The 26,553-nt window shown below is 37.5% G+C and overlaps 2 protein-coding genes across 2 annotated transcripts in view; one reads left to right on the top strand and one right to left on the bottom strand.

Annotated features, from left to right (window-relative positions):
* Positions 1-10: 10 nt before the first annotated feature.
* On the bottom strand, positions 11-9,438 carry akr7a3 (aldo-keto reductase family 7, member A3 (aflatoxin aldehyde reductase)). The gene is made up of 7 exons (XM_051675813.1): positions 9,083-9,438; positions 6,702-6,889; positions 6,053-6,157; positions 1,825-1,921; positions 1,624-1,723; positions 1,310-1,439; positions 11-702 (listed from the first exon to the last, which is right to left on the bottom strand). The coding sequence occupies exons 1-7, from the start codon at positions 9,363-9,365 to the stop codon at positions 541-543; spliced, it is 1,065 nt and encodes a 354-aa protein (XP_051531773.1). The 5' UTR covers positions 9,366-9,438; the 3' UTR covers positions 11-540.
* Positions 9,439-15,191: 5,753 nt separating this feature from the next.
* The window catches only part of LOC127427847 (multiple epidermal growth factor-like domains protein 6), a 133,542-nt gene continuing 122,180 nt past the window's right edge, over positions 15,192-26,553 (top strand). Inside the window, exons 1-2 of the mRNA XM_051675678.1 lie at positions 15,192-15,282; positions 17,493-17,627. Coding sequence (XP_051531638.1) covers positions 15,197-15,282; positions 17,493-17,627 — 221 coding nt within the window. The 5' untranslated portion in view covers positions 15,192-15,196. The remainder of the gene's footprint in view (positions 15,283-17,492; positions 17,628-26,553) is intronic.

Here is a 26,553-nt window from a genome sequence, read left to right as displayed (position 1 = left end):
ACAGGAAAAAGACTTTCAATGAACATTTTCTTTATTTGTGTTGATCCGACAAAGACGCATGAAAAGTGCGTTTTCTCAGTGATTTGTGAGTTCTTTTACCCAGCGACGGTCAAAGTCACCTGAACCCTCTGTGTTCAGTTGTGTGCCTCTGTTTTTGGTTTGTAAACACCACTGCCAATGTCATACTAGTTAGGCATTGTATAGTATAAAAACAAGGTGTAAGACAAGCTACATCAGCTGTACTGAGGCAAACAGGTGATTGTGTTATTCTTACTGGAGAAGTTATTTCATCTCTGTAAGATGGACATAAAGCAGATCATATTGCATCCTAATGTCAGCATTTACGGTGCGGAGACCAGTAGAGACCTGTCATTTGCATGAGTTTATTAGTAAGATGAAGGCTGATCCAACTCAATTCATCACTGTTCATTCATCCGAAAAAATAATTTGTCCATAAAAAAATTAAATGATCTGTGTTAGTTCTTATAAATCATGGTTCATATAATTGGGGATCCTTTTCTCTTGTTGCTATGGTGCTGTCTAGCGGAAGTAGTTTGGACAGTCGTGAGCTACTAAATCCCAGGCATGTTTGAAAGCGTCCACGACTTCCTGTTTGAGTGGACCTTCTGCAGCTGCCGTCAGGTTCTCATTCAGCTGATCCATGGTGGACATCCCTATAATGACGCCATCACCCAGATCTCCCTGAAACGATAGACCACATCAGCACAACAGAATTAAATACCTAAATCGATTCCAATGTTTGGAATAAAATACTAACTGCATACTGTGTGCTGCCGAGTAATAGACAAATAGAATGTGAAACAAGATATCAAGTAATAGGATGCTACGTTGTTGAGTGTCCATCTCGAATATAAAAACAATTATTTTACATTTTTAACCCAATTCTTGTGTAAAAATGCTGTAACTTTAAGCAGTCCAATCAAATAACGAGTCAAGAAAGTGTTGTGGCAGCTATTTCAGTTTATTCTGCACAATTTGCAAATGTTGTGGATCATCCAAGGATTCATATACTCTATGCAAAGGTGCATCCTGTGCACAATACTAATGCACATACTATACACTGCAGAAATCGAACAAGTAGTATGCTATTTCTTGTGAATCACATTTCTGTATTGGAACAAGTGCTCGATCTAAAACAATAAGCAACAAGATACCAGGGGGAAAGACAAAGATCTAAAATACTCACTCGTTAGGCTTTTCATTAGGCTCATCAAAGGCTTTCAAACAGTAATTTAACACTGCAATTGTAAGTGGCTTGTGCATTATGTAATTTCCTGATATTTCTCACCTTGAGTTGAGAGTGATGATACATCCAGCGTATAGCAGCTGACGTAAGTGTCGGTTTCTCCGAGCCGTATGCTGCTTCCAGAGCTTTCTGAACAACATCTATGGCCTGAAAATGACTTTCCTTCCAGTATCTGAAACCATAGACCATACAATCAGTTGAGAGAGCTCTTCAATGTTAACTTTAGAGCATCATGTTAGGTAAAATATCACAAACATTACACTACACATTAGATCTAGAGATTAAGGTTGCACAGGATTGAAAAATCAACTATTAGTTTCAATATTAACAAACTCAATGGACTAATATTTACACACCTGTCCCTGTAGGCACCAGCCCAGTTGTTGCCAAAGAATCGACCTGCAGGCTGAGCTCCATCTTTATCTTCATAGTGATACTTCCCAGTGAGCAGCCCACCTGTGTGAAAATCATGACAATGTATGTGGACCATTAATGAGCAATGAAATTGCCTTTAGCTCTATTAGACTGGCATAAGCAGAATATGAATCTCACAATACCTGCCAGGGGATTGTATGCAAAGAAGCGCATGCCATAGTATCTTAAACATGGCAACAGTTCTGTCTCCACTTGCCGTGTGGTTGCGTTGTACATGCCCTTTAGAAGAAAACATTTGTACAACCAATCAACATTATGCTATTGTTTTATGTGACTAAAGTCGACATGAAATCAAAATTGACCTTATTTACTTTCTTAATACTCTGGTTGGGAACTTGGGAATCGAGAATCATGTTTAGATCCTGTTCCAATTTTTATAAATACAGCAACCGTATGATTTTCTTGACTGTTCCGTTAACAGTCCTCGAATGTGCAATATTCCATCGTTGTGGATGGAACACCGTCCTGAAATCAGAGCCCGCACTAGAATGCGATCTCTCGTGGGGCGCTTGTACAGGTGCATCTCAATAAATTAGAATGTCGTGGAAAAGTTAATTTATTTCAGTAATTCAACTCAAATTGTGAAACTCGTGTATTAAATAAATTCAATGCACACAGACTGAAGTAGTTTAAGTCTTTGGTTCTTTTAATTGTGATGATTTTGGCTCACATTTAACAAAAACCCACCAATTCACTATCTCAAAAAATTAGAATACATCATAAGACCAATAAAAAAAACATTTTTAGTGAATTGTTGGCCTTCTGGAAAGTATGTTCATTTACTGTATATGTACTCAATACTTGGTAGGGGCTCCTTTTGCTTTAATTACTGCCTCAGTTCGGCGTGGCATGGAGGTGATCAGTTTGTGGCACTGCTGAGGTGGTATGGAAGCCCAGGTTTCTTTGACAGTGGCCTTCAGCTCATCTGCATTTTTTGGTCTCTTGTTTCTCATTTTCCTCTTGACAATACCCCATAGATTCTCTATGGGTTTCAGGTCTGGTGAGTTTGCTGGCCAGTCAAGCACACCAACACCATGGTCATTTAACCAACTTTTGGTGCTTTTGGCAGTGTGGGCAGGTGCCAAATCCTGCTGGAAAATGAAATCAGCATCTTTAAAAAGCTGGTCAGCAGGAGGAAGCATGAAGTGCTCCAAAATTTCTTGGTAAACAGATGCAGTGACTTTGGTTTTCAAAAAACACAATGGACCAACACCAGCAGATGACATTGCACCCCAAATCATCACAGACTGGAAACTTAACACTGGACTTCAAGCAACTTGGGCTATGAGCTTCTCCATCCTTCCTCCAGACTCTAGGACCTTGGTTTCCAAATGAAATACAAAACTTGCTCTCATCTGAAAAGAGGACTTTGGAACACTGGGCAACAGTCCAGTTCTTCTTCTCCTTAGCCCAGGTAAGACGGCTCTGACGTTGTCTGTGGTTCAGGAGTGGCTTAACAAGAGGAATACGACAACTGTAGCCAAATTCCTTGACATGTCTGTGTGTGGTGGCTCTTGATGCCTTGACCCCAGCCTCAGTCCATTCCTTGTGAAGTTCACCCAAATTCTTGAATCGATTCTGCTTGACAATCATAAGGCTGCGGTTCTCTCGGTTGGTTGTGCATCTTTTTCTTCCACACTTTTTCCTTCCACTCAACTTTCTGTTAACATGCTTGGATACAGCACTCTGTGAACAGCCAGCTTCTTTGGCAATGAATGTTTGTGGCTTACCCTCCTTGTGAAGGGTGTCAATGATTGTCTTCTGGACAACTGTCAGATCAGCAGTCTTCCCCATGATTGTGTAGCCTAGTGAACTAAACAGAGACCATTTTGAAGGCTCAGGAAACCTTTGCAGGTGTTTTGAGTTGATTAGCTGATTGGCATGTCACCATATTCTAATTTTTTGAGATAGTGAATTGGTGGGTTTTTGTTAAATGTGAGCCAAAATCATCACAATTAAAAGAACCAAAGACTTAAACTACTTCAGTCTGTGTGCATTGAATTTATTTAATACACGAGTTTCACAATTTGAGTTGAATTACTGAAATAAATGAACTTTTCCACGACATTCTAATTTATTGAGATGCACCTGTATGTTTTGGGGGGGGGGGGGGGGGGGCACGTTGATCGTTTCACCGTCAGTCTGGGGTTGGCATCAGACGTTTCTAGGGAGGGGCTCAAGGCAAATCTAGGGGGGCAATGCCTGATTTGCTGAAATACACTGACAACAGAACAATTCAGTGATAGCATTGCCCCTCTACTAAATCTACAGCACGAAACACAGCTCAACCAGTGTAGTTCAATTCAAGAGCGAATGACTCTTATGAGCCAGTCCTTTTGAATCCGAAGTGCGAAAAACTCAGTGTGACCAGTGTAGTCTGATTCCGGAATGAATGACTTTTTATGAGCCGGTTCTTTTTAATCTACAACGTGAAACATACAGCGCAATCAGTGTAGTCCGATTACTGTACAAATTGTTTTTATTAGCTGGTTCTTTTGAATCTACAGCACGAAACATACAGCGCAACCAGTGTAGTCTGACTCCCGAACGAATGACTCTTATGAGCAGGCCCTTTTTAGTGAATCAAAATTACTTATACACCAGTTGGAGAGATTACTGAATTATTCTTACTAATGTGCAAGTTGTGACTTTTCGTCATGCCAACTCAAAACTCAAATTTTGTTGTAATCAGTGGAATTTTATAAAAGAATGAATGAATAGAATATTAAGAGTGCATTTTGCCTCTAAAATGTCTGTGAAAACATGTTTCTGATTTGTCGAAATAATTTTTCCCAAAAGTACTAAAAGAATTGTTAATAGAACCGTTAAGGGATCTGAATCATTAGGAGGATTTCGATACGATTCCCATCCTTACTTAAAGCTGAAGTGCATAATTTTTGAGCCACCAAACGGAATTGCAAATATAAACATTAAATAAATTCCAAACAGCTGTCTGAATACACCCATCTGCTGATGATCAAACAAACAGATAGTCCTGCCCCCAAGTCACACCATTGGTTGAGTCAATGTTGATGTATGAGATGCTCAAAACAAACAGAGGGATTTTCATAGCACCACAGAGACACAGTGTTTAAAGTTTTCAATCAAATTAACCAATGAATGGTTTATAATATAGTTGTCTGCGTATTAAGCTAGGATAGATGATCCAAAAAACACCGAAAAAGTTACATACTTTAGCTTTAAAGGGGCCTTTATATGGCTTTTTTTTTTTCTATTTTAAAATGTTCCTTGGGGTTCACTTATAATATTGGTAACTTTTTTTTTTTTCTCCCAAATTTTTTGGAATGCCCAATTCCCACTACTTAGTAGGTCCTCGTGGTGGCGCGGTTACTCACCTCAATCCGGGTGGCGGAGGACAAGTCTCAGTTGCTTCCGCTTCTGAAACTGTCAATCTTATCTCATCTTATCACGTGGCTCGTTGTGCATGAAACCCAGAGACTCACAGCATTTGGAGGCTCATGCTACTCTCCGTGATCCACACACAACTTACCACGTGCCCCATTGAGAGCGAGAACCACTAATCGTGACTACAAGGAGGTTACTCCATGTGACTCTACCCTCCCTAGCAACCAGGCCAATTTGGTTGCTTAGGAGATCTGGCTGGAGTCACTCAGCACACCCTGGATTCGAACCCGCGACTCCAGGGGTGTTAGTCAGCGTCAGTACTCGCTGAGCTACCCAGGCCTCTATATTGGTAAAGTTTTTTTGCACAAAAAACAGTCATGTATTTGTAAAACATGATCATTTTCCATTCTCATTCTGACCCTCTGTCAGAAACGCTCAGTTTTGGTTCTGCTTCTCCTTTAAGACTTGACAGTAAACACCCACTGCCCTGATTGGCTCTCTGCTCTTGACTGACCTGCTCTATCCTTGCAATCTCACTGCTGACTGCTACTCGGCGTGGCTACGAAAGTAATAAGGTAAAGTAGGCACTTATGTGTTGTGGAGTTGGTCAGATGCCAATGTCTACCACAGTGTGACATCACAATGTGTAGGAAGAAGAGCACGAGTCATTTTGGCAGCTTGATTTCAACAAATGCTCTTTTCGTACTTTGCAGTGTGGAGGTAGTTTTGAGTTCGTAAACTTACAGTATGTTTTTATAGTACAGTGACATCTTACATGTCAAAAGACTAAGGAAAATGTAATTCCTCATGTCATAACCCACATTCATAATCTTCTGATTGAATACCGTTTCAGTTGGAAATATGTCACATTATGTAATTAAAATGGGTAGCTAATTTTTATTGAAAGATGATCATTTTTATAGCTACCCTCATACTTATTTTCCAACCTCTGTCTGTCTGACAACCAACAATTCATCCACTTACCTGATATACAGTAGGAAGCACCCAGTTATTGTGTTTGCAGATACAGTAGATTTCGGCCACTTCCCATGATGCATAGTTTGATAAGCCCAGCTCCTTGAATTTGCCCTAAAAAATCAGCTTTTGGTTAATTTGAATTCATTCAAGCTACATTTTAGCATTATGTTTATTCCCTGGGAATCAAATCCGTGGGCATTCTGGCATTGTTAGTGCCACGCTCCACTAGTTGAGCTACAGGAATACAACAAATATATTTTATACTATATATTATGTATAGTCATGTCAGTATAAAAATCACATTTTAAAATGTACAAAAATATCAAATGTTATGTGCATTTTGGATAATCATACTGATGATATAAGTTAGCTGTAGTTCAATTAAGACCCGAAACATGTCGGCCGATTCTATTAGCATAATGTTAAATGAGTTGCATAATTCTTGTGCAATAAATATGATATAGATAGACAAATCCTTCTTGTCTGTTCAGTGGTCCTTGCTGACGTCTTTATGGCTTTTAAAAACATATAGGTCAAACAGGCCGAAAATATCAGTAACTCAGCTCATTGTCAGGCATTTATCAAAGTGCATGTCTGTACAGTCTCTACAGTTGCTATGTTCTAACAGCCCTTGTGTATCTGGACGTGAACTGACCTCTTTATAGAGTTCATTGCAGGCCTGTAATGTGTCTTGAATGGGGTTTTGGTGGTCTGGCGCGTGCAGGTAAAAGAGATCCACACACTGAGTGCACAGTCTCTTCAGGGATGTTTCCAGCTGATGACGAACACTTTCAGGTTTGAGTGTCTTGCCGTCCCAGGGGTTTGCTTTAGTGGCAATTCTAACTGATAAACACAAATGGATGCATTATAGCTGAATATTAAACATGTTAAAAAAATATATAATCTCCTTTTAGACTATGATGTGATCTTCCAAGAAATATGTTACAAAAATTTAAGATAAGTGCAAAAAGTACCATTGTACTAAAGAGTGCACTGTCTGGAAATCATTGCATTGTTATATTGTGTTCAAACATCTGATAAACATCTTATATAACACAAAGAACCGATTCACATAGATTTCACATTTATAAACACGCATTAAACACGTCTGGGCAGGTACATCAGTTTCAGCTATGATTATTAACTGATTTAGGTAGTTTTCTTTTTTGGTTGCATTTATTGGAGAGTCTTTATAAAGGAATGATATGTTTGGCATACTTCTATATCTATACTATTCTAACTGTTGTTACAGTTTATGGTATATACTGTACATATATTCTGTGCACATTATGCAAATGTTCTGCATAGAATAATTACATTAAAAATAGAACACAACTTTTACTGCGAAAATGATAACTGGAACCACTCAAATGCAATGTTTGAAATACACTGTATACTGCGCAGTATTATGTACGTTAGTCCATACTTATCAAGTATTCTATTTCCAAACATAATCCTATATTAGAACAAGTATTTAATTATTTACCTTATTTTGCATTTTTGTTTACTTGCATATTTTTAATTCCCCCCGGAATTGAATTGGTCAGAATTGAAATGTATATTTCAAACATATATTTTTTTTCTTGTTTGTTATCTGTTAGCCTATATCATTGTTCTTTGATTAAAAAAAGCATATGCAGTAGGTTTTCCGGGTAGTCTGTATTATTCTATACATACAGGCTGAATTTGGAATCGCAAACTTCCGAAGTCCAAACTACTCTTTATTTCTGCCGTTTAAAGATATGGCAGAAATAACAAGAGCAGTACGATATTTTGAATTCAGAAAATTCCATGCACAGTATGCATACTATATGCTTCAAAATAGTGAGTAGTTGGTTGTATGCGATTCCAAAAAAAAAAAAAAAAAAAACATATTCCAAATGACATATTTGCTACAAAAAAAAAAAAAAAGGCATATGTACAGTAGTAAGTCTTCCATTCCATGTACTGTAGTACAATATTGTATGTAGTATTCTATTCATGTAGGCTGAATTCTAAATTGCATACTACTATTACTATTTCTGTATGGTAGTATGCAATTTAAAATTTAAAAATTGCATATTCCAAATTACATATTTTCTGAAAAAAGGCACATGTACAGTAGTAAGTCTTCCATGTAGTATGTCGTATTCTATGCATGCAGGCTGAACTCGGAATTGCATGCCACCACACTACTATTACTGTTTCTGCCATTTGAAGATACAGCAAAAATTATTAGAGAGGTATGGTAGTATGCGATTTCGAATTCAGCTACAGAATATGTGCATACTATGTACCGTATACTATATACTGCAAAATAGTAAGAATAGCACAGTAGTATGCAATTCCAAATTAAAATAATTACATATTCTGAAGTACATGCTCCGAAAAAAGGCATACAGCATGTAGTAAGTCTTCTGGGTTGTATGTAGTTTTTTATGCATACAGGCTGAATTGGGAATTACTACCATGCTAAGTATGCTATTATACATTTAAAGATATGGACGAAATATACAGTATGGTAGTATGCAATTCCGAATTCAGCCACAGAAAATTAGCATACTATGCACAGTAAAATAAATAAAGAAATAATAAACTGTATACAGAAAAATAGTAAGAATAGTATGGTAGTATGCAATTCCAAATTTTAAAATTGCATGTGTCGAATTACACATTACGAAAAAAGGCATATGTAGTAAGTCGTCCAGGTAGTAGCCTATGTAGTATTCTATGCATGTAGGCTGAATTTTGAATTGCATACTACCATACTACTATAATAACATTTGTTTCGGTACAAATTGTAAAAATAGTATGGCAGTATGCAATTCCAAATTCAGCAGCTACAGAAAATTTGCATACTATACATAGTATACATACTATATACTTCAAAACAGTATAAATAGTATGGTTGTATATTATTGCGAATACAGCCAGAGTATGAAACTCTTTGGTCTCACAGAGAAGCATGACGTAATAACCCCTGCAACAGTATCATGTGATCTACTTATGTCTATGATGACAAGAGTGACTATTCGGTCTTTATATAACTCTTCATACCTGTTTTGGGGAGTTCCAGACCTCCTATGATGGTCTCTGATTGTCCATCATTGTACATGTATGCAGTGTCCAGCTCCTTGTGCCCGCGCTCAAGAAACACCTGGACCATTTGCGCGCTCAGGTGCGCGTCCGCGCGTCCACCGAACGCCATAGATCCGAGCAGAGTTACGGGGAGTTTAGAGTGAGACATGTTGCGGAGCTGTTCAAAGTGTGCTGTTTTGAACCCGGTAAGAAATGTATGGTGAACTGCATAAAGGCCTACTCTGGCAGCTGCGCACAGCATAATAGACTGGCGGTAAAACACGGCAGTTAAGTTGTAAAACCGGGTCGAAGGACATGCGTGGACTGAGGGAGCGGTGTAAAAGTGCTGAACACGTGCAGAAACGTAGAGGGGCTGTGTCGCGCGCGGGAATGCCATTGGTCAACATATGGAGGTGGACATTGGGAGGTTCAAAGTTTATCGGTTACCTCTTCTCTTTGGTTAAAAACAGAGAAAACGGGATCTTGACGCTTAGATGTTTTTTTAAATTCACTTGGGTTCCTGTAGCTCAACTGATAGAGCATGACGCTAGCAATTTCAAGATAATGGGTTCTATCCCAGTGAACACAAACTAATCAAATGTATAGGTCTACCTTGAATGCACTGTAAAAGCGGATAAAAGCGTCTGCCAAATTAATAAATGTACATTCCAGCACATGTAATTCCCATTATAACCAGAAGATGTCGGCAGAATACAAATAATTTTCACATGACCGCAATAAGTGGAGTTGAACAATAACATCAAGATTTTAGATTAAAATGTTTAAGTTTGGAATAATGTACAGATTTTGCTGTTTCGGAAGGAAATTGGTACTTTTATTCACCAAAGTGGCATTCAACTGATCATAAAGTATAGTCAGGACATTACTGATGTAAAAAACAGCACCATCACTGTTTGAAAAAAGTCATTTTTTATCAAATCTAGACAGGCCTCATTTCCAGCAGCCATCACTCCAACACCTTATCCTTGAGTAATCATGCTAAATTGCTAATATGGTTCTAGAAAATCACTTGCCATTATATCAAACACTGCTGAAAGCTGTTTGGTTCGTTAAATGAAGCTTAACATTGTCTTTGTGTTTGTTTTTGAGTTGCCACAGTATGCAATAGACTGACATGTCTTAAGGTCAATATTAGGTCAAAAAGGGCAAAAAAGACACAACTTTCTCTAGAAACTCATCAGTCAATCATTGTTTTGAGGAATCAAGGCTATTCAATGCTTGAAATTGTAATTGAAACTGAAGATTTCATACAAAGGTGTACACTACAGTCTTCAAAGACAAAGGACAACTGGCTCTAACAAGGACAGAAAGAGATGTGGAAGGCCAGATGTACAACTAAACAAGAGGATAAGTACATCAGAGTCTCTAGTTTCAGAAATAGACGCCTCACATGTCCTCAGCTGACAGCTTCATTGAATTCTACCCGCTCAACATCAGTTTCATGTACAACAGTAAAGAGAAGACTCAGGGGTGCAGGCCTTATGGGAAGAATTGCAAAGAAAAAGCCACTTTTGAAACAGAAAATCAAAAAGAAAAGGTTCGAGTGGGCAAAGAAACACAGACATTGGACAACAGATAATTGGAAAAGAGTGTTATGGATCTTAACCCCATTGAGCTTTTGTAGGATCAGCTAGACTGTAAGGTGAGTGAGAAGTGCCCGACAAGACAGCCACATCTATGGCAAGTGCTACAGGAAGTGTGGGGTGAAATGTCACCTGAGTATCTGGACAAACTGACAGCTAGAATAACAAGGATCTGCAAAGCTGTCATTGCTGCACATGGAGGATTTTTTGATGAGAACTCTTTGAAGAAGTTTAAGAAGTTCGGAACATTTCTTCAAATTGTAATAATAATTTTTCATGTTATTAATGTCCTGACTATACATTGTGATCAGTGTCATTTGCCACTTTGGTGAATAAAAGTACCAATTTCTTTCCATAAGAGGAAAATCTGTACATTATTCCAAATGTTACATACATGTACACTACCAGTCAAAAGTCAAAAACACTTGACTGAAAAGTTTCTCATGATCTTAAAAACCTTTTGATCTGAAGGTGTATGCTTAAATGCTTGAAATTAGTTTTGTATACAAAAATATAATTGTGCCAATGTATTTATTTCATTACAAAACTAAAATTTTGTAAAAATAAAATTAAAATAAAAAGTTTTGAAATGGATGACTTGGACTGAATAATAAAGAAAAGCTCTTTTAAGCTTTATCATCATTTTGATCAACTTTTTTCTTCCCTTGTTTATTTAAAATCTTTCAGTGTGAGATATGAATTTCTAAAATTACAAATATGTAGTCTCTCATTTAATATGATGTCATTAAAATACATTATACACAAAAATACACAAAATACAACATTTTAAAAGAATAAAAACAAAACAAAAAAAGTTGTAAATCTAACAAATTTGACAAAAATTATTGAAATTTCATGTCAACTACCCACATACAGTTGGGTTTACAAGTTACCCAAGTGACTAGAATAATTTGGAATTATTTAATTTAGAACCAGTATGTTTTTGGTGCAGGAGCCTGCTTGCATTCACTTTGAGAGAAAAATGGAAACTTAGAAAAAATAACATAAAAAAACCTTCATGTTGTAGGGATAACAAGTTCAGCATCAGCTAAAGTACAGTGGTGTACACTTTAGTCTATTTTTAAGATTTACACATTTCAATTTCAAAACAAAATAAAAAAATGAATTGTGTCATTTTTAACAAAATTAATAAAAAAAAACATTGTGTGTGTGTGAAAGATTACTACATTTAATTTGATGGAATTTTATTACGAAATTAAAATGCATAAATCCTATAATTATTTTTTTATTTTTATGGTAGAATGTTTATTTTCAACAAATGGACAATTATGAATAATTAGGTTGGGTTTCCTGGGATTAATATCTTGCATTCTAGAATTAAATCTAGCACAGTATATAATTGACATTTAATTGATAATAAATGCAGTCAAACATTAAATCTGCATGCTAAGAAACTAGTTTTTGCATCTGAGGGTCAAAAATAAGTAAATCAGTAAATGTAAAAAACTGAGTTGTGTAATTTTGATTTAGAATCTTGCATCTCAGAAATACTGTAAGCCCCTCGTTAAACCATAATGATTTATACTGATATTTCTTCACTTTGGGAACCTTTTGAGCGTACCAAAATAAACATTTCCTACATGAATGACCTTTGCACATGAAGTCTGACAGTCACTGTGTGACAAATCTAATGAAAAAAGGAACAAACAGATTTATCTGGCTATTCAAATTCTTTCATAGAAATGACATGATGAATGATCTGTGAAAAACAAAGAATGTTAATGTTTTGTTCTGCACTGTCCTAAGAATTTATGTTTATCGTCTTTATACCGAGTGAGTTTACATGCACACCAATAGGCTGATAACTAGCAAAAATCAACTTATTCAGAAAATCAGTCCTAAAGGTGTTTACATGCAACACAATATAGGGGTAAATGGGCAAAAATCTTTTGTCTGCAAATCGTTTTATTCTTAAGCCGCTTATGACCTTACCTCAATAAAGGAAAATCATCTAAGGTGTTTACTTGACCAAACATGTTGTCAGCTTATTAATCATAATCAGTGTAAGATTGTGCATGTTATTGATGAGTTCTATCAAACAGATATCCCTGGAGTGACACGTCCACATGTCTCAAAATACCAGCGGATGTTTTTGTAGGTGTGTTTTACTGTGTTTACCACATTCTGATCATGGCAGGGATGTTGAACCCTGATTGGCGTTGACCCCTAATAGTAGGATCAGTGGTGTTAGGGAATGCATTGCATGTTCTGTTACCACAAAATCCCTCACCCCTGCTGTGACCTTTTAAACCGGCCTCCACGACAACGACCCATCATCTTCTGCTTTTAGCTATGGCCCAGTAACCCCTGCGCAGTCCTGTCCTGTAAGGAAAAACTGCCTGTCACTCATGTAAGGATGTAATCAAAGCATTCATGCAACACAAGCAGACTGATTTACACAGAAATGAGTTCTGCTCGTGTTTCATGAATGAAGCCCAAAGTGTTTATGGTGTTTGTTTGGATGACATTTAGTCATTCCCTAAAGCAAGTGCTCTTCCTTTTGATAATTTCACATGGATCACAAACAGGAAAAAAAAAAAAAAAAAAAAAAGGATGGGGAAGACAATTAAACAAAAATGATTAAAATAAAATCGTATTCTTTTCTTACTAGGATGGCACAGACATAGAGGCAACAGGAGTGCAAAATGAATGAAATCCCAGATGCTGTTTATTGTTCTACCAAAATCCCAGTAATAACCAATAAAAGAAAAGTAAGAAGAAGAAGAATTGGTGCATAACACAGGACTTAAACAAGCCCATAACACACAAGGGTTTCTTCTTTTGAAACGACGTAGACTTGGCTCTGTTATAATGCTCTATAAGAAAGTTGTATTGCCTATATATTCACCGGATAAAGGGTTTATATATACATTTCACCAGATGAGGTTTATTGAGGAATAAGGTTTATTATTATTCACAAGATGTGAAGTTGGAGATGGGATGTACAGTATGTGCTGACAGGGACGTTTCCATATAGTCACATTGTTCTTTGCATGTTAATTTAGAACATTTAATTATCTAATCAAAATAACAAAATATGCTTTGAAGTGAGTAACATGGCCAATGTCACAAATTTACTTAAAATTGATTAGTGACCTAGAAATAGTACAGAATCTTTAATACTCTGTAACCTTACATGCAGGTATTCTGTTGTCATGTAACAAAATAAAAAAAATATCCAGAGAAGACTCCTTTAGACACTCATGACTGTGAGTGACATTTTAATGAAAATGCATACTTTGTTCAGGTCAAATGGAGTAATGCTGACAATATATTTAAATTCATAAGAATATGATAAAATACCTTGAATTTGTACCTTTACAATATGTTTGAAAACTTTTTTCTACATTAATGATTAAGTGTACACTCACCTGTATTCAATGTGCAAGGAATGGTTACACCATTTGACATCTTGTCAATAAATAATTTGGTGTTTATAATAAAATGTAAATTTATATTTAAATTATAAAACTGTAGTTGTTTACATTAACTTCATTAGTTAACAAGAACTAACAATGAACAATACTTTTACAGCATTAATAGGCTAATCTTGGTTAATGATAATTTGAACATTTACTAATGCATTTTTAAAACTAAAAGTTGTATATGTTAATATTATTTAATGCATTATAAAGTAACATGAACTAACAATGAACAATTTCGTTTTTATAAAGTAACATTAACCAAGATTAATATATGCTATTAAAAAAATATGTAGAAAAAAAATCTGTTTTTCGAAATATTATTAAACATGGACAAAATAATTGCATTTCTAGGAATACTAATAATACTTTAATACTGATATATATATATATATATATATATATCATGGCTCCATTGTTGGCACATTGGAGATAGTCGGTGTATCTTCTAACTTGTGAACAGCAAAAAAGAAAGAAAAAAGAGTGAGTTTATTAGAGACCTTTATCTGACTCAGAAGTGTTATCCTTTGAAATGTTGGCACTTTGAAGTAAAGCAATAAATCAAGCTGAAATAGCTTTACTCTTATTTGTAAGTGATCCGGTAAGAGAGGCAGTCACAGCTATTGTAGGGTCGATTTGAGGTTCCTGGATTTCCTTTGTGCTTCTCAAAGGACATTCCTCTCACTGGAGCTCCTGCAGGAAAGCAGAAGTGTCCTCGGAGTGTTTGGATGTCAGCCTCTCTCTCTCTCTCTCTCTCTCTCTCTCTCTCTCTCTCTCTCTCTCTCTCTCTCTCTCTCTCTCTCTCTCTCTCTCTCTCTCTCTCTCTCTCTCTCTCTCTCTCTCTCTCTCTCTCTCTCTCTCTCTCTCTCTGAGGTGAATCTGAGTGTCTTTTTCCTCCCGTCAATTCCAGCTGCTCTTACAATGAGCTCCACACAGCGCGGAGTTCCCACTGCTCTCCAAACATCTTAATAATGACTAATCTGGACTAGTTTCCATTTTATTTTGGTGCAGAATTCAGTTTGAACCATTCAGAACATTATTTGAGGATGGATATGATCATTTATTTATTAATTATTCTAATTCGTGGAATAAATGCAGGATCCCGTCATGGAAAAGACCTCAAGCCGCACATGTGAGTAACTTTGAAGCAGAGTAATTGCGGATAGGCTACTAATTGGCTCATTGATTTAATAAAAGCATACTTTTTTGCTTGTTAAAAGGAATATTAAATGTTTACTTAGTTATTTCAATTAAAGCAAATTAGTGTTGGTGGAGACGCACTTTGACGCGTATTTACGCACCGTTACTGTAGCGAACATGAAACGCTTGCTGTGTCGGAACCAAGTGAACTACCTAGACAACATCTTTAGGCATCGTATACACTGATTATAGCCTGTCTCAGAACTAACTACACTTTTCTGAGCCATTTTAATTACTTTTTTAACCAAGTTCCCTCAAGTTCACACAGGTGTACTAGGTTTGTCACATTAGCTTTGGGCATGTTCCACTAACATGTGCCCACATACTATGTCTATATTTTGTACTATATATACATATATATATATATATATATATATATATATATATATATATATATATATATATATATATATAATTTAAAATTTAACAAACCTTTGTGAAAGGTTTTGCTTAAAAAATGAACTTGAATATTTCTTTCAAATAAATGCTACTAGATTAGATATTTTAGCCTATATTGGCTACAGTATAATACAATGATATTCATGTAATAGTGATTTGAGTTTCCAGATAATACATTTTGGGGCCACTGTATGCATGTATATAAGTGTTAGCTCATAATATGAACTTTAAATTACTTTTCTGTAACATAATCTGGGGCTAATATAATATATAGAATATAATCCTGAAGTGCACTGTCTGGTCTAATCTGATTCTTGAGGCAATAGAACATTTTTACAGAGTGACTAATGTATTAGTGTGGGAAGTTTAACTGTGTAAATCATGTTGTCATCTGAAGCAGTGTGCAAAGGTGATTAAATTGATTTATTGGAATTGACAAAACTGCAGAATTTGACAGGGAGTGTGATAGTAAATGACTATCTAAAATAGTGTTGCCCTGTCTCTGTGCTTTACATTTATTTCACTTGTTGCTTAATGGGCATAGTACTTGGTCATCTGGAATACTCGGTTCTGATATGGTCTATCCCACCATCTAGTGGTTCGGGAATTAAATGACGCTTTAACGGTCATCCGGGTATTGCGACTCATCTTTCCTACTTCTGGTTTCACTCTGCGATCTTTACAAGTAATCTAATTAAATATTTTCAACTTTAATTTAAATTTCATGTCTATTTAATTATTTATTAGGCAAGTAGTCGTTTAATAAGCGAGATAATGAGCAGTCAGACAGTCATTGTCGCAATATAAACACCAGCAGAACTCTGACGCAAACCAGAGTTGGACTTCAACTGTTTCTGGATACTCTGCATTTGTTTTCTCACTATATAATATAATTTCAACTCATATCATTATTTCATGTCCAAAAAATTGTTTATTCAAACTGATCTCATTGTGAAATCGGAAACAGTGGGTTGACTTTTCTTAAGCTAAAATCGGTCTGTGCGTACCAAAATGTGAAACACTGCCCCCAGTGGCCAAAGCAGTAAGTGTTGTTGAGAGTATGCATGTGTGAGCTCCATTTTCCGGGTCAAATGTCCAAAGAGTGGCGCCAAAAGCAAGTTGTACAGGCTTTAACACAGTGAAGAGGAATGCATATTTTATAAACTGTACCCCCCGCCAACCCCAAACCTAAACCTAACCATCAGTGGAGTAAAATGTAATGTTAAAGGGGAAAATGTCTCACTTAAGTGAACCCTTAAGTCACACTTAAAATGTTTGAATGTAATTACATTAGACATACAAAGGGTGCTTTCCATTCCGAAGGGCTCATCCCTATGCCCTAATCTCTTGAAAGGATTTACCCTCCAGAGTGATAGCTTCAGAGGGATGAAGGGTGTAGGCCTCAAAAATATCAGCAATTTAGAACGCACTTCAACGTCAGCTATCCAAACCAAAGGAGCCGCTGCGGTCACACAAAGGCTGATGCTAATGAACATAAAATGTAGCGAACATCCTTTTTTGGGACCACTGTATGTTTGGGGTCGTGTGGACTAGTGGTTAACTATCTGGGCTGGTACACCAAAATGTTGCAGGTTCCAGCCCCACAAGGGTTGATCCATAAACTTTCACCATTGCATAAGATATTTAACTTCAGTTTGCTCTATTGATGCTGAACCTGTAACATTTGTATAGTAAGTCTCGTTAAAAGTATCTTTTAATTGGTGTGCCCATTTTATCTGGCAGGCCAAATGTGTGTTCTGAGCAGGAGGTGAAACTGGTGACCCAGATGCAGCCATGTGTCCAGGCCTTCACACGGATGGTTAAAGTTTGGAAGCAGGGATGTCAAGGACAGTCTTGGTGTATGGGCTACGAGAGGAGGTGAGTCTGACTTATTCATTGCATTAATTAATTCATTGCAAAAATTGCTGCACTCATTTTTAACCTTGGGTTAATGTAGTCCTGGGTGTTCTTATTCCACATTTTACACTGATCATAAACTGGTTAGTAATTAATCCTGGGTAGTGAGGTTTTGAGATTTAACACTATATATTTTCAAACAATGGGTTAATGTTCTTATTTGCATATTTACAAGGTTTATAACATTGATTGGACATATTAAGCATGCAACCTGTTTTAATAACTGCTTTTCTATCTGTGGTAATGTCGACACATAAATCCGCTCTGGTAGTCTTCTGAAATTTACTACGAAAAATTGAAAAACAAAGGCAAAAAAATCAACATAGTCTCATGACAACTTGTAATAATTCATACCAGATGGCAAAATCATAAGATATCGTATGACTTGGCTCATAAGAAAAGGTATGACTTTTATTCCTATGGAGACCAACCAATTAAGAAGCAGAATTTTAAATTGATACCATATAGGCATTACATTTTGGCTAGCGTCCAATCCAACACTTAATTGTTTTTTTTTTTGTTGTTGTTTTTTTTTATTAACATTTTTTATTGATTCAACCTTTAAATATAAATACCGGAACACACAAATACAGAATCAATATACAACCCCCACCATCCCCACAATCCCCCACCCGACCCCCAATAACATCCCAGTGGTCACACAACCATAGACACACAACAATAATAGATAAATAAATTAATAAATTAAAAAAAATAAAATAAATAAAACAATCACACACATAAAGCCCCTACACCTCTCTCTCCACTGTTCCTCCCCGAGAGCCCTCCAAAAAAGACAGATATTTGCCCAACTTCTTTACAAACATGTCCAGACTCCCCAGTCTTCTGGATACCCCCTCCTCAAGAGCTGCCACTCTGGCCATCTCTGAACACCACTCCTGAAACGGGGGCGCTCCAGCTGACTTCCAACTCCTCAAAGTAATCTGTCTGGCGATCATAACACTAGTTAGGACCCAGTTTTTCACGTGCTTATTCTCCAAATTAATGACTGCCCCATCTCCCAAGATACAGAGTCTGGGGCAAAATAAAATTTGTGAGGCCGAAACCTCGCACATAAAAGTCTGAATCCTCATCCAAAATTCTTGCATCTTAACACATCCCCAAAAGACATGGGTTGTGTCTCCATCTTCTGATTGACATCTCCAGCAGGTGGGTGTGTCTTTAAGACCAAGCCTATGCAATCTAGAGGGGGTCCAATAGAATCTATGTAAAATCTTAAATTGCATGAGGCGAACCCTTGCATCTCTGGATGCAGATTTGACATTTTTTAGAATCCCAGCCCACTCTCCCTCCTCCAATACCAGATTTAGATCTTTCTCCCATAATCTCTTAAGAGAAGTTGAAGTTCCGTCTCCCAGACTCTGAGTTAGTAGGGAGTAATACACCGATGCCTCATGACCTTTTCCAAAAGCAGTAATCACCTCTCCCAGAGTGTCTGCCGCTTTAGGGGGGTGTAAACCACTCCCAAAAATAGTACAGAGCAGGTGGCGCAGCTGTAAATACTTATAGAACTGAGATCTAGGAATCCCAAAAAGTTGAACCAAATTTTCAAAAGATCTCAACACTCCACTCTCATATAGGTCACTGAGTGTAGCAACCCCCCTCCCAATCCACTCTGACCAGCAAAAAGGGGACTTGTTGATGCATAGTTTGGGGTTCAGCCATATGCTCGAGGCAACATTTAGAAAAATGTCAGAATTAAACACTCTGGACATTTTTGTGCATACCGAGTTCAAGTGCGAGATAACGGGATGTAATTTAGCTTCTCCGATTAATCTGATAGAAAGGCTCTGCAGTGGCGAAATAGGGGCAAGAACTTCCTGTTCTATACAGAACCAGGGAGGGGCTCTCTCAGGTGGAAGCGACCAATGAGCCAAATGTCTGAGACCGAATGCATAATAATAAAACAAAATCTTGGGTAGGCCTAGCCCACCTTTGTCAATCGGCCTATGTAACTTATTGAAATGTAATTTGGGACGCTTACCATTCCAAATGAAGGACTTTGCTATGCTATCAAATTGCTTGAAATATGGGAGGGGGACATCTACAGGGGAGAGACTGCAGTAAGTAATTGAATTTTGGAATACAATTCATTTTAATTACATTAACCTTCCCAATCATAGTTAAATGTAAAGAAGCCCACCTGCCCACATCGCTCGAAAACCGTTTTATTAAGGGGTCAAAATTAACTCTAACTAAATCACACAAATTTGCTGGAAATAAAATACCCAAATACTTAATGTTTGGGCCACTGGAAAGCACCCGGTTGGAAAGCCGTTTCTGGGCAGTACGCTGTCAGAGCCAAAGCTTCGGATTTAGACCAATTGACTCTGTATCCTGAAAACTTAGAAAAGGAATTAATAATTCTGTGGAGGCAAGGCATAGATCTACTGGGGTCAGAGACAAATAATAAAATATCATCTGCGTAAAGCAAGAGTTTATGCGCCATACCTCCCGCCACCACCCCTGGAAAATCATCCTCCTTTCTTATCGCGGTTGCTAATTTTTCCAGGGCAAGACAGAACAATAATGGGGAAAGAGGGCAACCCTGCCAGGTGCCCCTATACAGAGTAAAATAATCTGAAATGAATCCATTTGTTTGTACTGCCACTACTGGGTGTCTATAAAGTAACTTAATCCATCCAATAAACGTACTCCCGAACCCGTATATTTCCAAAATCTTAAAAAGATAATCCCATTCTACCATATCAAATGCCTTTTCGGCATCAAGTGAGATGGCAGCGACCAGAGATTATTCATTCGCTACTGACCACATGATATCGATGAGATGCCTAATATTATCAGAAGAGCTGCGGCCCCGAATAAATCCCACCTGATCTATATGTATAAGAGATGTCATAACTTAATCAGTTAGCCAGAATTTTTGACAAAAAGTTTTACATCTAACTCGATCAGGGAAATTGGACATTAACTTTTACAGTCGCTTGGATCTTTGTCCTTTTTAAGAATCAGACTGATCCGGGCTTGTGTCATGGTTTGCGGAAGCTTTCCATTCTTTAATGATTCAATATAAACTTCTAGAAAAAGTGGAGCCAGTTCTGTAGCAAAAGATTTGAAAAACTCATCAGCAAAGCCGTCAGGCCCCGGAGCCTTGCCTGTAGGTAAGGCCTAAATAAACTCGCCAAGCTCCTCCATGGTTATCTCAGAATCAAGAGAATTTTTTTGCTCAGTCGTCAGTTTAGGGAGATCTAATGGTTCCACAAAGTTTCTAATATCTTCATCAGTAGACGAAGACATGGAACTATAGAGATCAAAGTAGAATTCTTTAAAAGCATTATTAATATCAATGGCCAAGGTAAATATTTCACCACCAGCAGGGAATGGTAGAAAAAGACTCTCTCTGCTTTATATATCTAGCCAAATGCTTCCCTGCTTTGTCCCCCGACTCAAAGTATGACTGTCTTGCCCTGAATAGCCAAAACTCCACTTTCTGCGACAAAGTAGTATTTTATCTTTATTTCAATCGAGTCAATTCTCTGAGGCCATCGGATGACAAACGGCGCTTTAGCTCTGCTTCAGCATTTTTAATATTTCCTTCCAACGGCACGAGTTCTCGTGCTTTGGATTTTTTAATGAATGAGGCATACTGTATGATCCGACCCCTTAGAACCGCCTTAAGTGCCTCCCAAGCCACGCCCACAGTGGATACTGAGGACCAATTGGTCTCCATATAAACACTGATTTCAGTCTTTAACATTTGTTGGAATTCAGGATTTTGCAAAAGGGATACATTAAGGCACCAATTATATGATTTATTTTTCTCCGTATGTGGCACCACCTCTAAACTCACCAGGGCATGATCTGAGACTAAGATATTTCCAACTGAACAATCCACAACAGATGAAATGAGGGATTTGGATATAAAAAAAAAATCTATTCTAGAATAAATCTTATGGACTGATGAAAAAAATTTATAGTCTCTACCAGATGGGTTCAAAAGTCTCCAAATATCTGTAAGACCAAGATTTTTACACATCCTGTGAAGCGTCAGTGTTGCTCTAGGGGGTTTACACACTTTTGCTTCACTGTGATCAAGGACTGAGTCCATCAAAAGATTAAAGTCTCCTCCTAATATATCATGAGGGGTGCCAGCGACTCACAACATCCCTTCAAGATCTATAAAAAAGCCCTGATCATCAGCGTTAGGCGCATAAATATTAGCCAATATCAACCTTTGCCTCTGAATTTCAGCTAAAACAATAATGACTCTTCCTAATTTATCTTTAATCTGTTTGAGACATTTGAATTGTGGATGTTTATTTACCAATATAATGACTCCCTTGCTCTTACTTGAGCCAGCACTAAAGAAAACATGTCCACCCCATGTCTTCCCAAATTTTTCAGCTTCCTGCGGGGAAAGATGCATTTCTTGAAGAAACACTATATCATATTTCTTACGTTTAATAACAGAAATAACCTTCCTTCTTTTTATGGGGTGCCCCAACCCATTCACATTCCATGTTGAGAGAGATAATCCACTCATATTAACATTTGACATAGTAGAAAAAATATATTGTGTGTCAAAAACTAATTTATACAGACCACATTCCCCATTAATTCAGCAATCAAACCCCAAACTTACCCCGAACAAAACAAACAGAAAAAAGAAAAACATGCGCATTAACCCCGCACACGAAAGCGCTAACCGGCGACAGTCCCTTTAAATTCAAAAGGTCCATGAACGCCCACGAGCCCCCACGACAACTTTGCCATTGGATTGCTCAATTTAGCCTCACAAATTTGTGAAGCAAAATTACATAACAGAAAATACTTTGTAAAATAACCCCCAGCCAAAAGGAATAATTAACACAAAGAACATGTAGATTAATTCACAGAACTGTTTTAAAGGTGTGATCCTCCACAAAACAAATTTCAGCTGATATAAAACCGTTCAGTTTCACGGATAGATAAACAAATGTTCAGTGAGCCAGCTGTTATGAGTTCAGCGGATGACGTAATCATTCCAATGTCCCATAAACGGCACGAGCTCCAGCCGCTAGGTGGAGCCAACACAAACAGAAACAAAACCGGCATCCCGGTTCCCCGGATGGTCGAATCAATTCACTTGGAGGCCACATAAAAGTATATTCCATGACTTACTCAATCCGTCAACTTTATAAAAGACATCCTTTGTGTGAGCATGTAGATATTTTGCCCAGCTTCCTCAAAAGCCAGATTAAGTACAGTGAGTTGACCCACTCACATGAGAAACATCCAACGGTTTACTCACCCATTGATTCAATAAAAGATATTGCCTGATTGGGACATGTAAATACTTTGCGACCGTCCTTCATTTCTATTCTCAGTTTGGCCGGGAACATCAGAGCAAACGAGATATTTTTCTGATGTAAGAGTTTCTTACATTCCTTGAACCGATCGCGTTTCTCTCTTGTCGAACTCGCAAAGTCCGGGAACAAGAAAATATTATGGTTCTTCCAAGAAAGCTTCCCTTTGCTCCTCGCCTGGCGCAACACAAGATCTTTATCGGATGACCTCAGAAATCTGGCCAGAATCGGTCAGTGAGCTGGGACTCTGTGAGCTCGCTCGATTTCCAGCTTGTGGCCTGTTATGTCAAGCAGACTCGGGAAGAGCTCGTCTAGGAATTTCACCATATCTCTGCCCTCCTCATGCTCAGGAATTCCAACAATTCTGACGTTATTCCTGCGACTTCTATTCTCAAGATCTTCAAGATTTTCAAGAATACGTTCCAGATCAACTTTGGTCGCGGGTGGATTAGCGGTTAATTCCCTCTCCGAAGACTCCAAATAATCGATTCGTTTCTCAGCCTCCGACACTCTTTGTAACTAAAATTTTATTTCCATCACCGTAATCGATCGACGTATTACAGCGAGATCCTCCAACTCAGCAAGAACCTTCGTCATCATCACCGATATGTTGGACAACTGACGCTGGATTCCTTCTCCCGCCGCGCCATCCAAATCAAGTCACCAGTCCACAGGCCTGTCTGGGTTTTCATCTTGAACCCGTAAGTGTCTTTTAATGTCTCCAGAGCCTGATGATTTTGACTTCTTTGCCATGTTTTACCTCAAAGAGCGAATGTGTAACTGGGTGTATCGAATTTCCCCATATTATAACACGAAAATAATGAAAAATTCATTCATTCACATTCACACGTCTGCTTCATGGCATCACATGACCTCTCCCAACACTTAATTTTTAAGATAGGAAACATCAGTGAATACATTTGGTTATTCATTCTATTTATGCAATACCATAGACTGATCAATAACCTGTAATACACTTCTCTCATCTTGTTCCAAACACCACTTTTCTTTCTTCCAGTACACAAAAATTATTATCCAATTAAAATCATGGTTAGGTTTGGGTTAGGGGTTAAACTTAGTGAAATTCGTAATAGCATAGTTTGTTGGTTTGTTCATTTTCTGACAGTAAAAGTCAAATGTTTTTGTACGCACTAACTCGTATGCTTTCTTATGTTTTGTATGCCATCTTGTACTATTATTGTGACTTGTCATGAGACGGGGTTGCAAAAACAGAAGGAAAATGTGCAATTATATAATTATTACTGCGGTCAATCGATTAAAAATGTTATCAGAATTTTAGTGCACAATATTTCATCTAATTAATCACAATTAATCACATATCAATATTTACTGAGAAAGTCTCTCAAATAAAGATAAGAATAATACATAATTCAAATAATTATGAATAATAAATATATGTAAAAGATAAATCCATATTTAAATATTTTGTGGCAGACGAGTAAAGCATTGATTAGACAAAACAAAAGTGTTTTTAAAAGTCAATATAGTATTTTTTCTATATTATAGCCTATATTTGTAATATAATGTATACACTGTAAATAAGCCAATGTATTGTTTGTTTTATTCCCATATAAGCCTAGTAGCCAACAGACGACAACAATCCTTTTTGCAATTGAGCTCGTAAATCTGTCATGCTCTCACAGGACACGTTCTTGCATTCATCAGCGCTGATGCGGTTTGTAAAAACACAATGTTTCATGTACTTCAAGCTTGAATTGCTTGAATTTACTTAAGGGTCAGAAGGCATGATTAATTGCATTATGTTTTTTAAAAACATTTTAATTAATCACACTAAATTAACGGGTTAAAACAACAGTTTTTTTTTTTGTTTTTTTTTAATTAGAAGTAACAGCTTTGCGAAGTTGTTGTGACTGTACAAAGCGATTTAATATTCTAGTATCACATTCTGTATACCTTTGGTACTAAAATCAGGGTTAGCATTCTGCATTTGAAACCAGGGTTCAAAAACACATAAACCCAGGTTTAAGCTAAGTGTAAAAAAAGGCTTTTAGATTCTTGATGATTTTTCAAATTTTTCCTCTTTTATTTACTCAATTGAGTTTGACAGAGCATCAGAGAAAATTCAGACAAATTGACACTTAAACTGCATTGTTTTCAACATGGATTTGATATTGTGTTTGGGTTTCCATGCAGCATATGGGTTAAAATTGCAGCAGTAATCTCAACTAGTTTTGTGCTCCAAACGTCTTTAGATATTTCTTTAATCAGCTTTTTGGTGTAGAGTTAAACTCTTGGCGAAAGCAGCAATTTGAAAGGCATCTTCACAGGGTCTTGCATACCTACAAGATAGAAGCCAAGCACCCTTAACTTACCCTGTGACTGACAACTGCCCCCTTCGGCCTCTCAGCCAGGGGGAGTTCCTGTGTAGCACGCACCAGCTCGTTTTCCTCCATCTACTTACTGTGTAAGAGACCCGATCCCTGCAATTAGACTTGATAAACAAAGAGCACAGGGTTACGATTCTGGAGTCAAGCAACAGGACTCCAAACTACAGGGAGCGAGACGCCCGGGAACTAAGTCTCACGTTGTCAGAAAGCATCATTAAAGAGTGGATAAGAGAGAAGCTTTGTTGATTACAGAGCTGTGCATGTTTGCGTTTTCACACATCAGAGCTCATCCACAAACACTAGTCATGGCTTGATCTCTCTCAGTCACTCACTAACCACAAACACGCACAGAAAGGCCTTCATTAGCTCACAGACAGGGGCTTTCAATCAGAGAACACTAATAAACAGAGACCAGGGCTGTGTCTAGTTATAAGCGGTATAAGTGGCTGCTAAAAGCTGCGGGTAAGACTCAGGCAGCTGTTTTGGCACAATTAGATAGTTATAGGAGGCCCCCTTGTGGCCCAAGGGGGAAGGGAGAATGTAACTGCAAGGAGAGTGTTGTAGCTAGATGTGACAGGCACACGCATGCTTAAAGGGTTTTTTGTCATCATGAGTTGGCAGCGGAATAAAGGAAAAGGAAGAGAAATGCTGCCAGACCACTGGTAAGAAATTAATTTAAGCCAGCTACCTGGCTAGATGGTGTTTGTTAGTTGTCATGCATTGAATTGCAACAATTAGTTAGCTAACGTTTTGCAGTTGTGTCCTGTTTTTCAATGGTACATGTTTTCAGACATTTCTGCTAGCTATATAGTGCATTCATAAAGTATTCAAACCTCTTCATTTTTCACATTTTGTTATGTTGCAGCCTTATGCTAAAATTCTTCATACCCCATAATGACAAAGCAAAAAAGAGATTTTTGATAACTTTGCAAATTTACTAAAAAGATAAAACTGAAATATCACATTGACAAGTATTCAGACCCTTAACTCAGTACTTAGTTGAAGCACTGAAGCAGTCTTTTTGGGTATGATGCGACAAGCTTTGCACACCTGGATTTGGGGATTTTCTGTCATTCTTCTCTGCAGATCCTCTCAAGCACTGCATTTTGCTGCGTTCAGCTTTCTTTCAACCCTGACCAGTCCCCCAGTCCCTGCCACTGAAAAACACCCCCACAGCATGATGCTGCCACC

Source organism: Myxocyprinus asiaticus, chromosome 37, assembly GCF_019703515.2.
Source record: "Myxocyprinus asiaticus isolate MX2 ecotype Aquarium Trade chromosome 37, UBuf_Myxa_2, whole genome shotgun sequence".
NCBI classification, from domain to species: Eukaryota; Metazoa; Chordata; class Actinopteri; order Cypriniformes; family Catostomidae; genus Myxocyprinus; species Myxocyprinus asiaticus.
The sequence above is the reverse complement of the archived record's forward strand: the minus strand, read 5'-3'. Positions and strand labels throughout refer to the sequence as shown.

Bases quoted from the DNA above. Each gene is read 5' to 3' on its own strand.
- akr7a3 (XM_051675813.1), bottom strand. From the start codon at position 9,365: ATGCTGTGCGCAGCTGCCAGAGTAGGCCTTTATGCAGTTCACCATACA. The intron at 6,890-9,082 runs GTATGAAGAGTT...TGTGTTTATCAG, and splicing joins TCTGGAACTCCCCAAAACAG to TTAGAATTGCCACTAAAGCA. The intron at 1,922-6,052 runs GTAAGTGGATGA...TTTCTTCTAAAG, and splicing joins TGCTTCCTACTGTATATCAG to GGCATGTACAACGCAACCAC.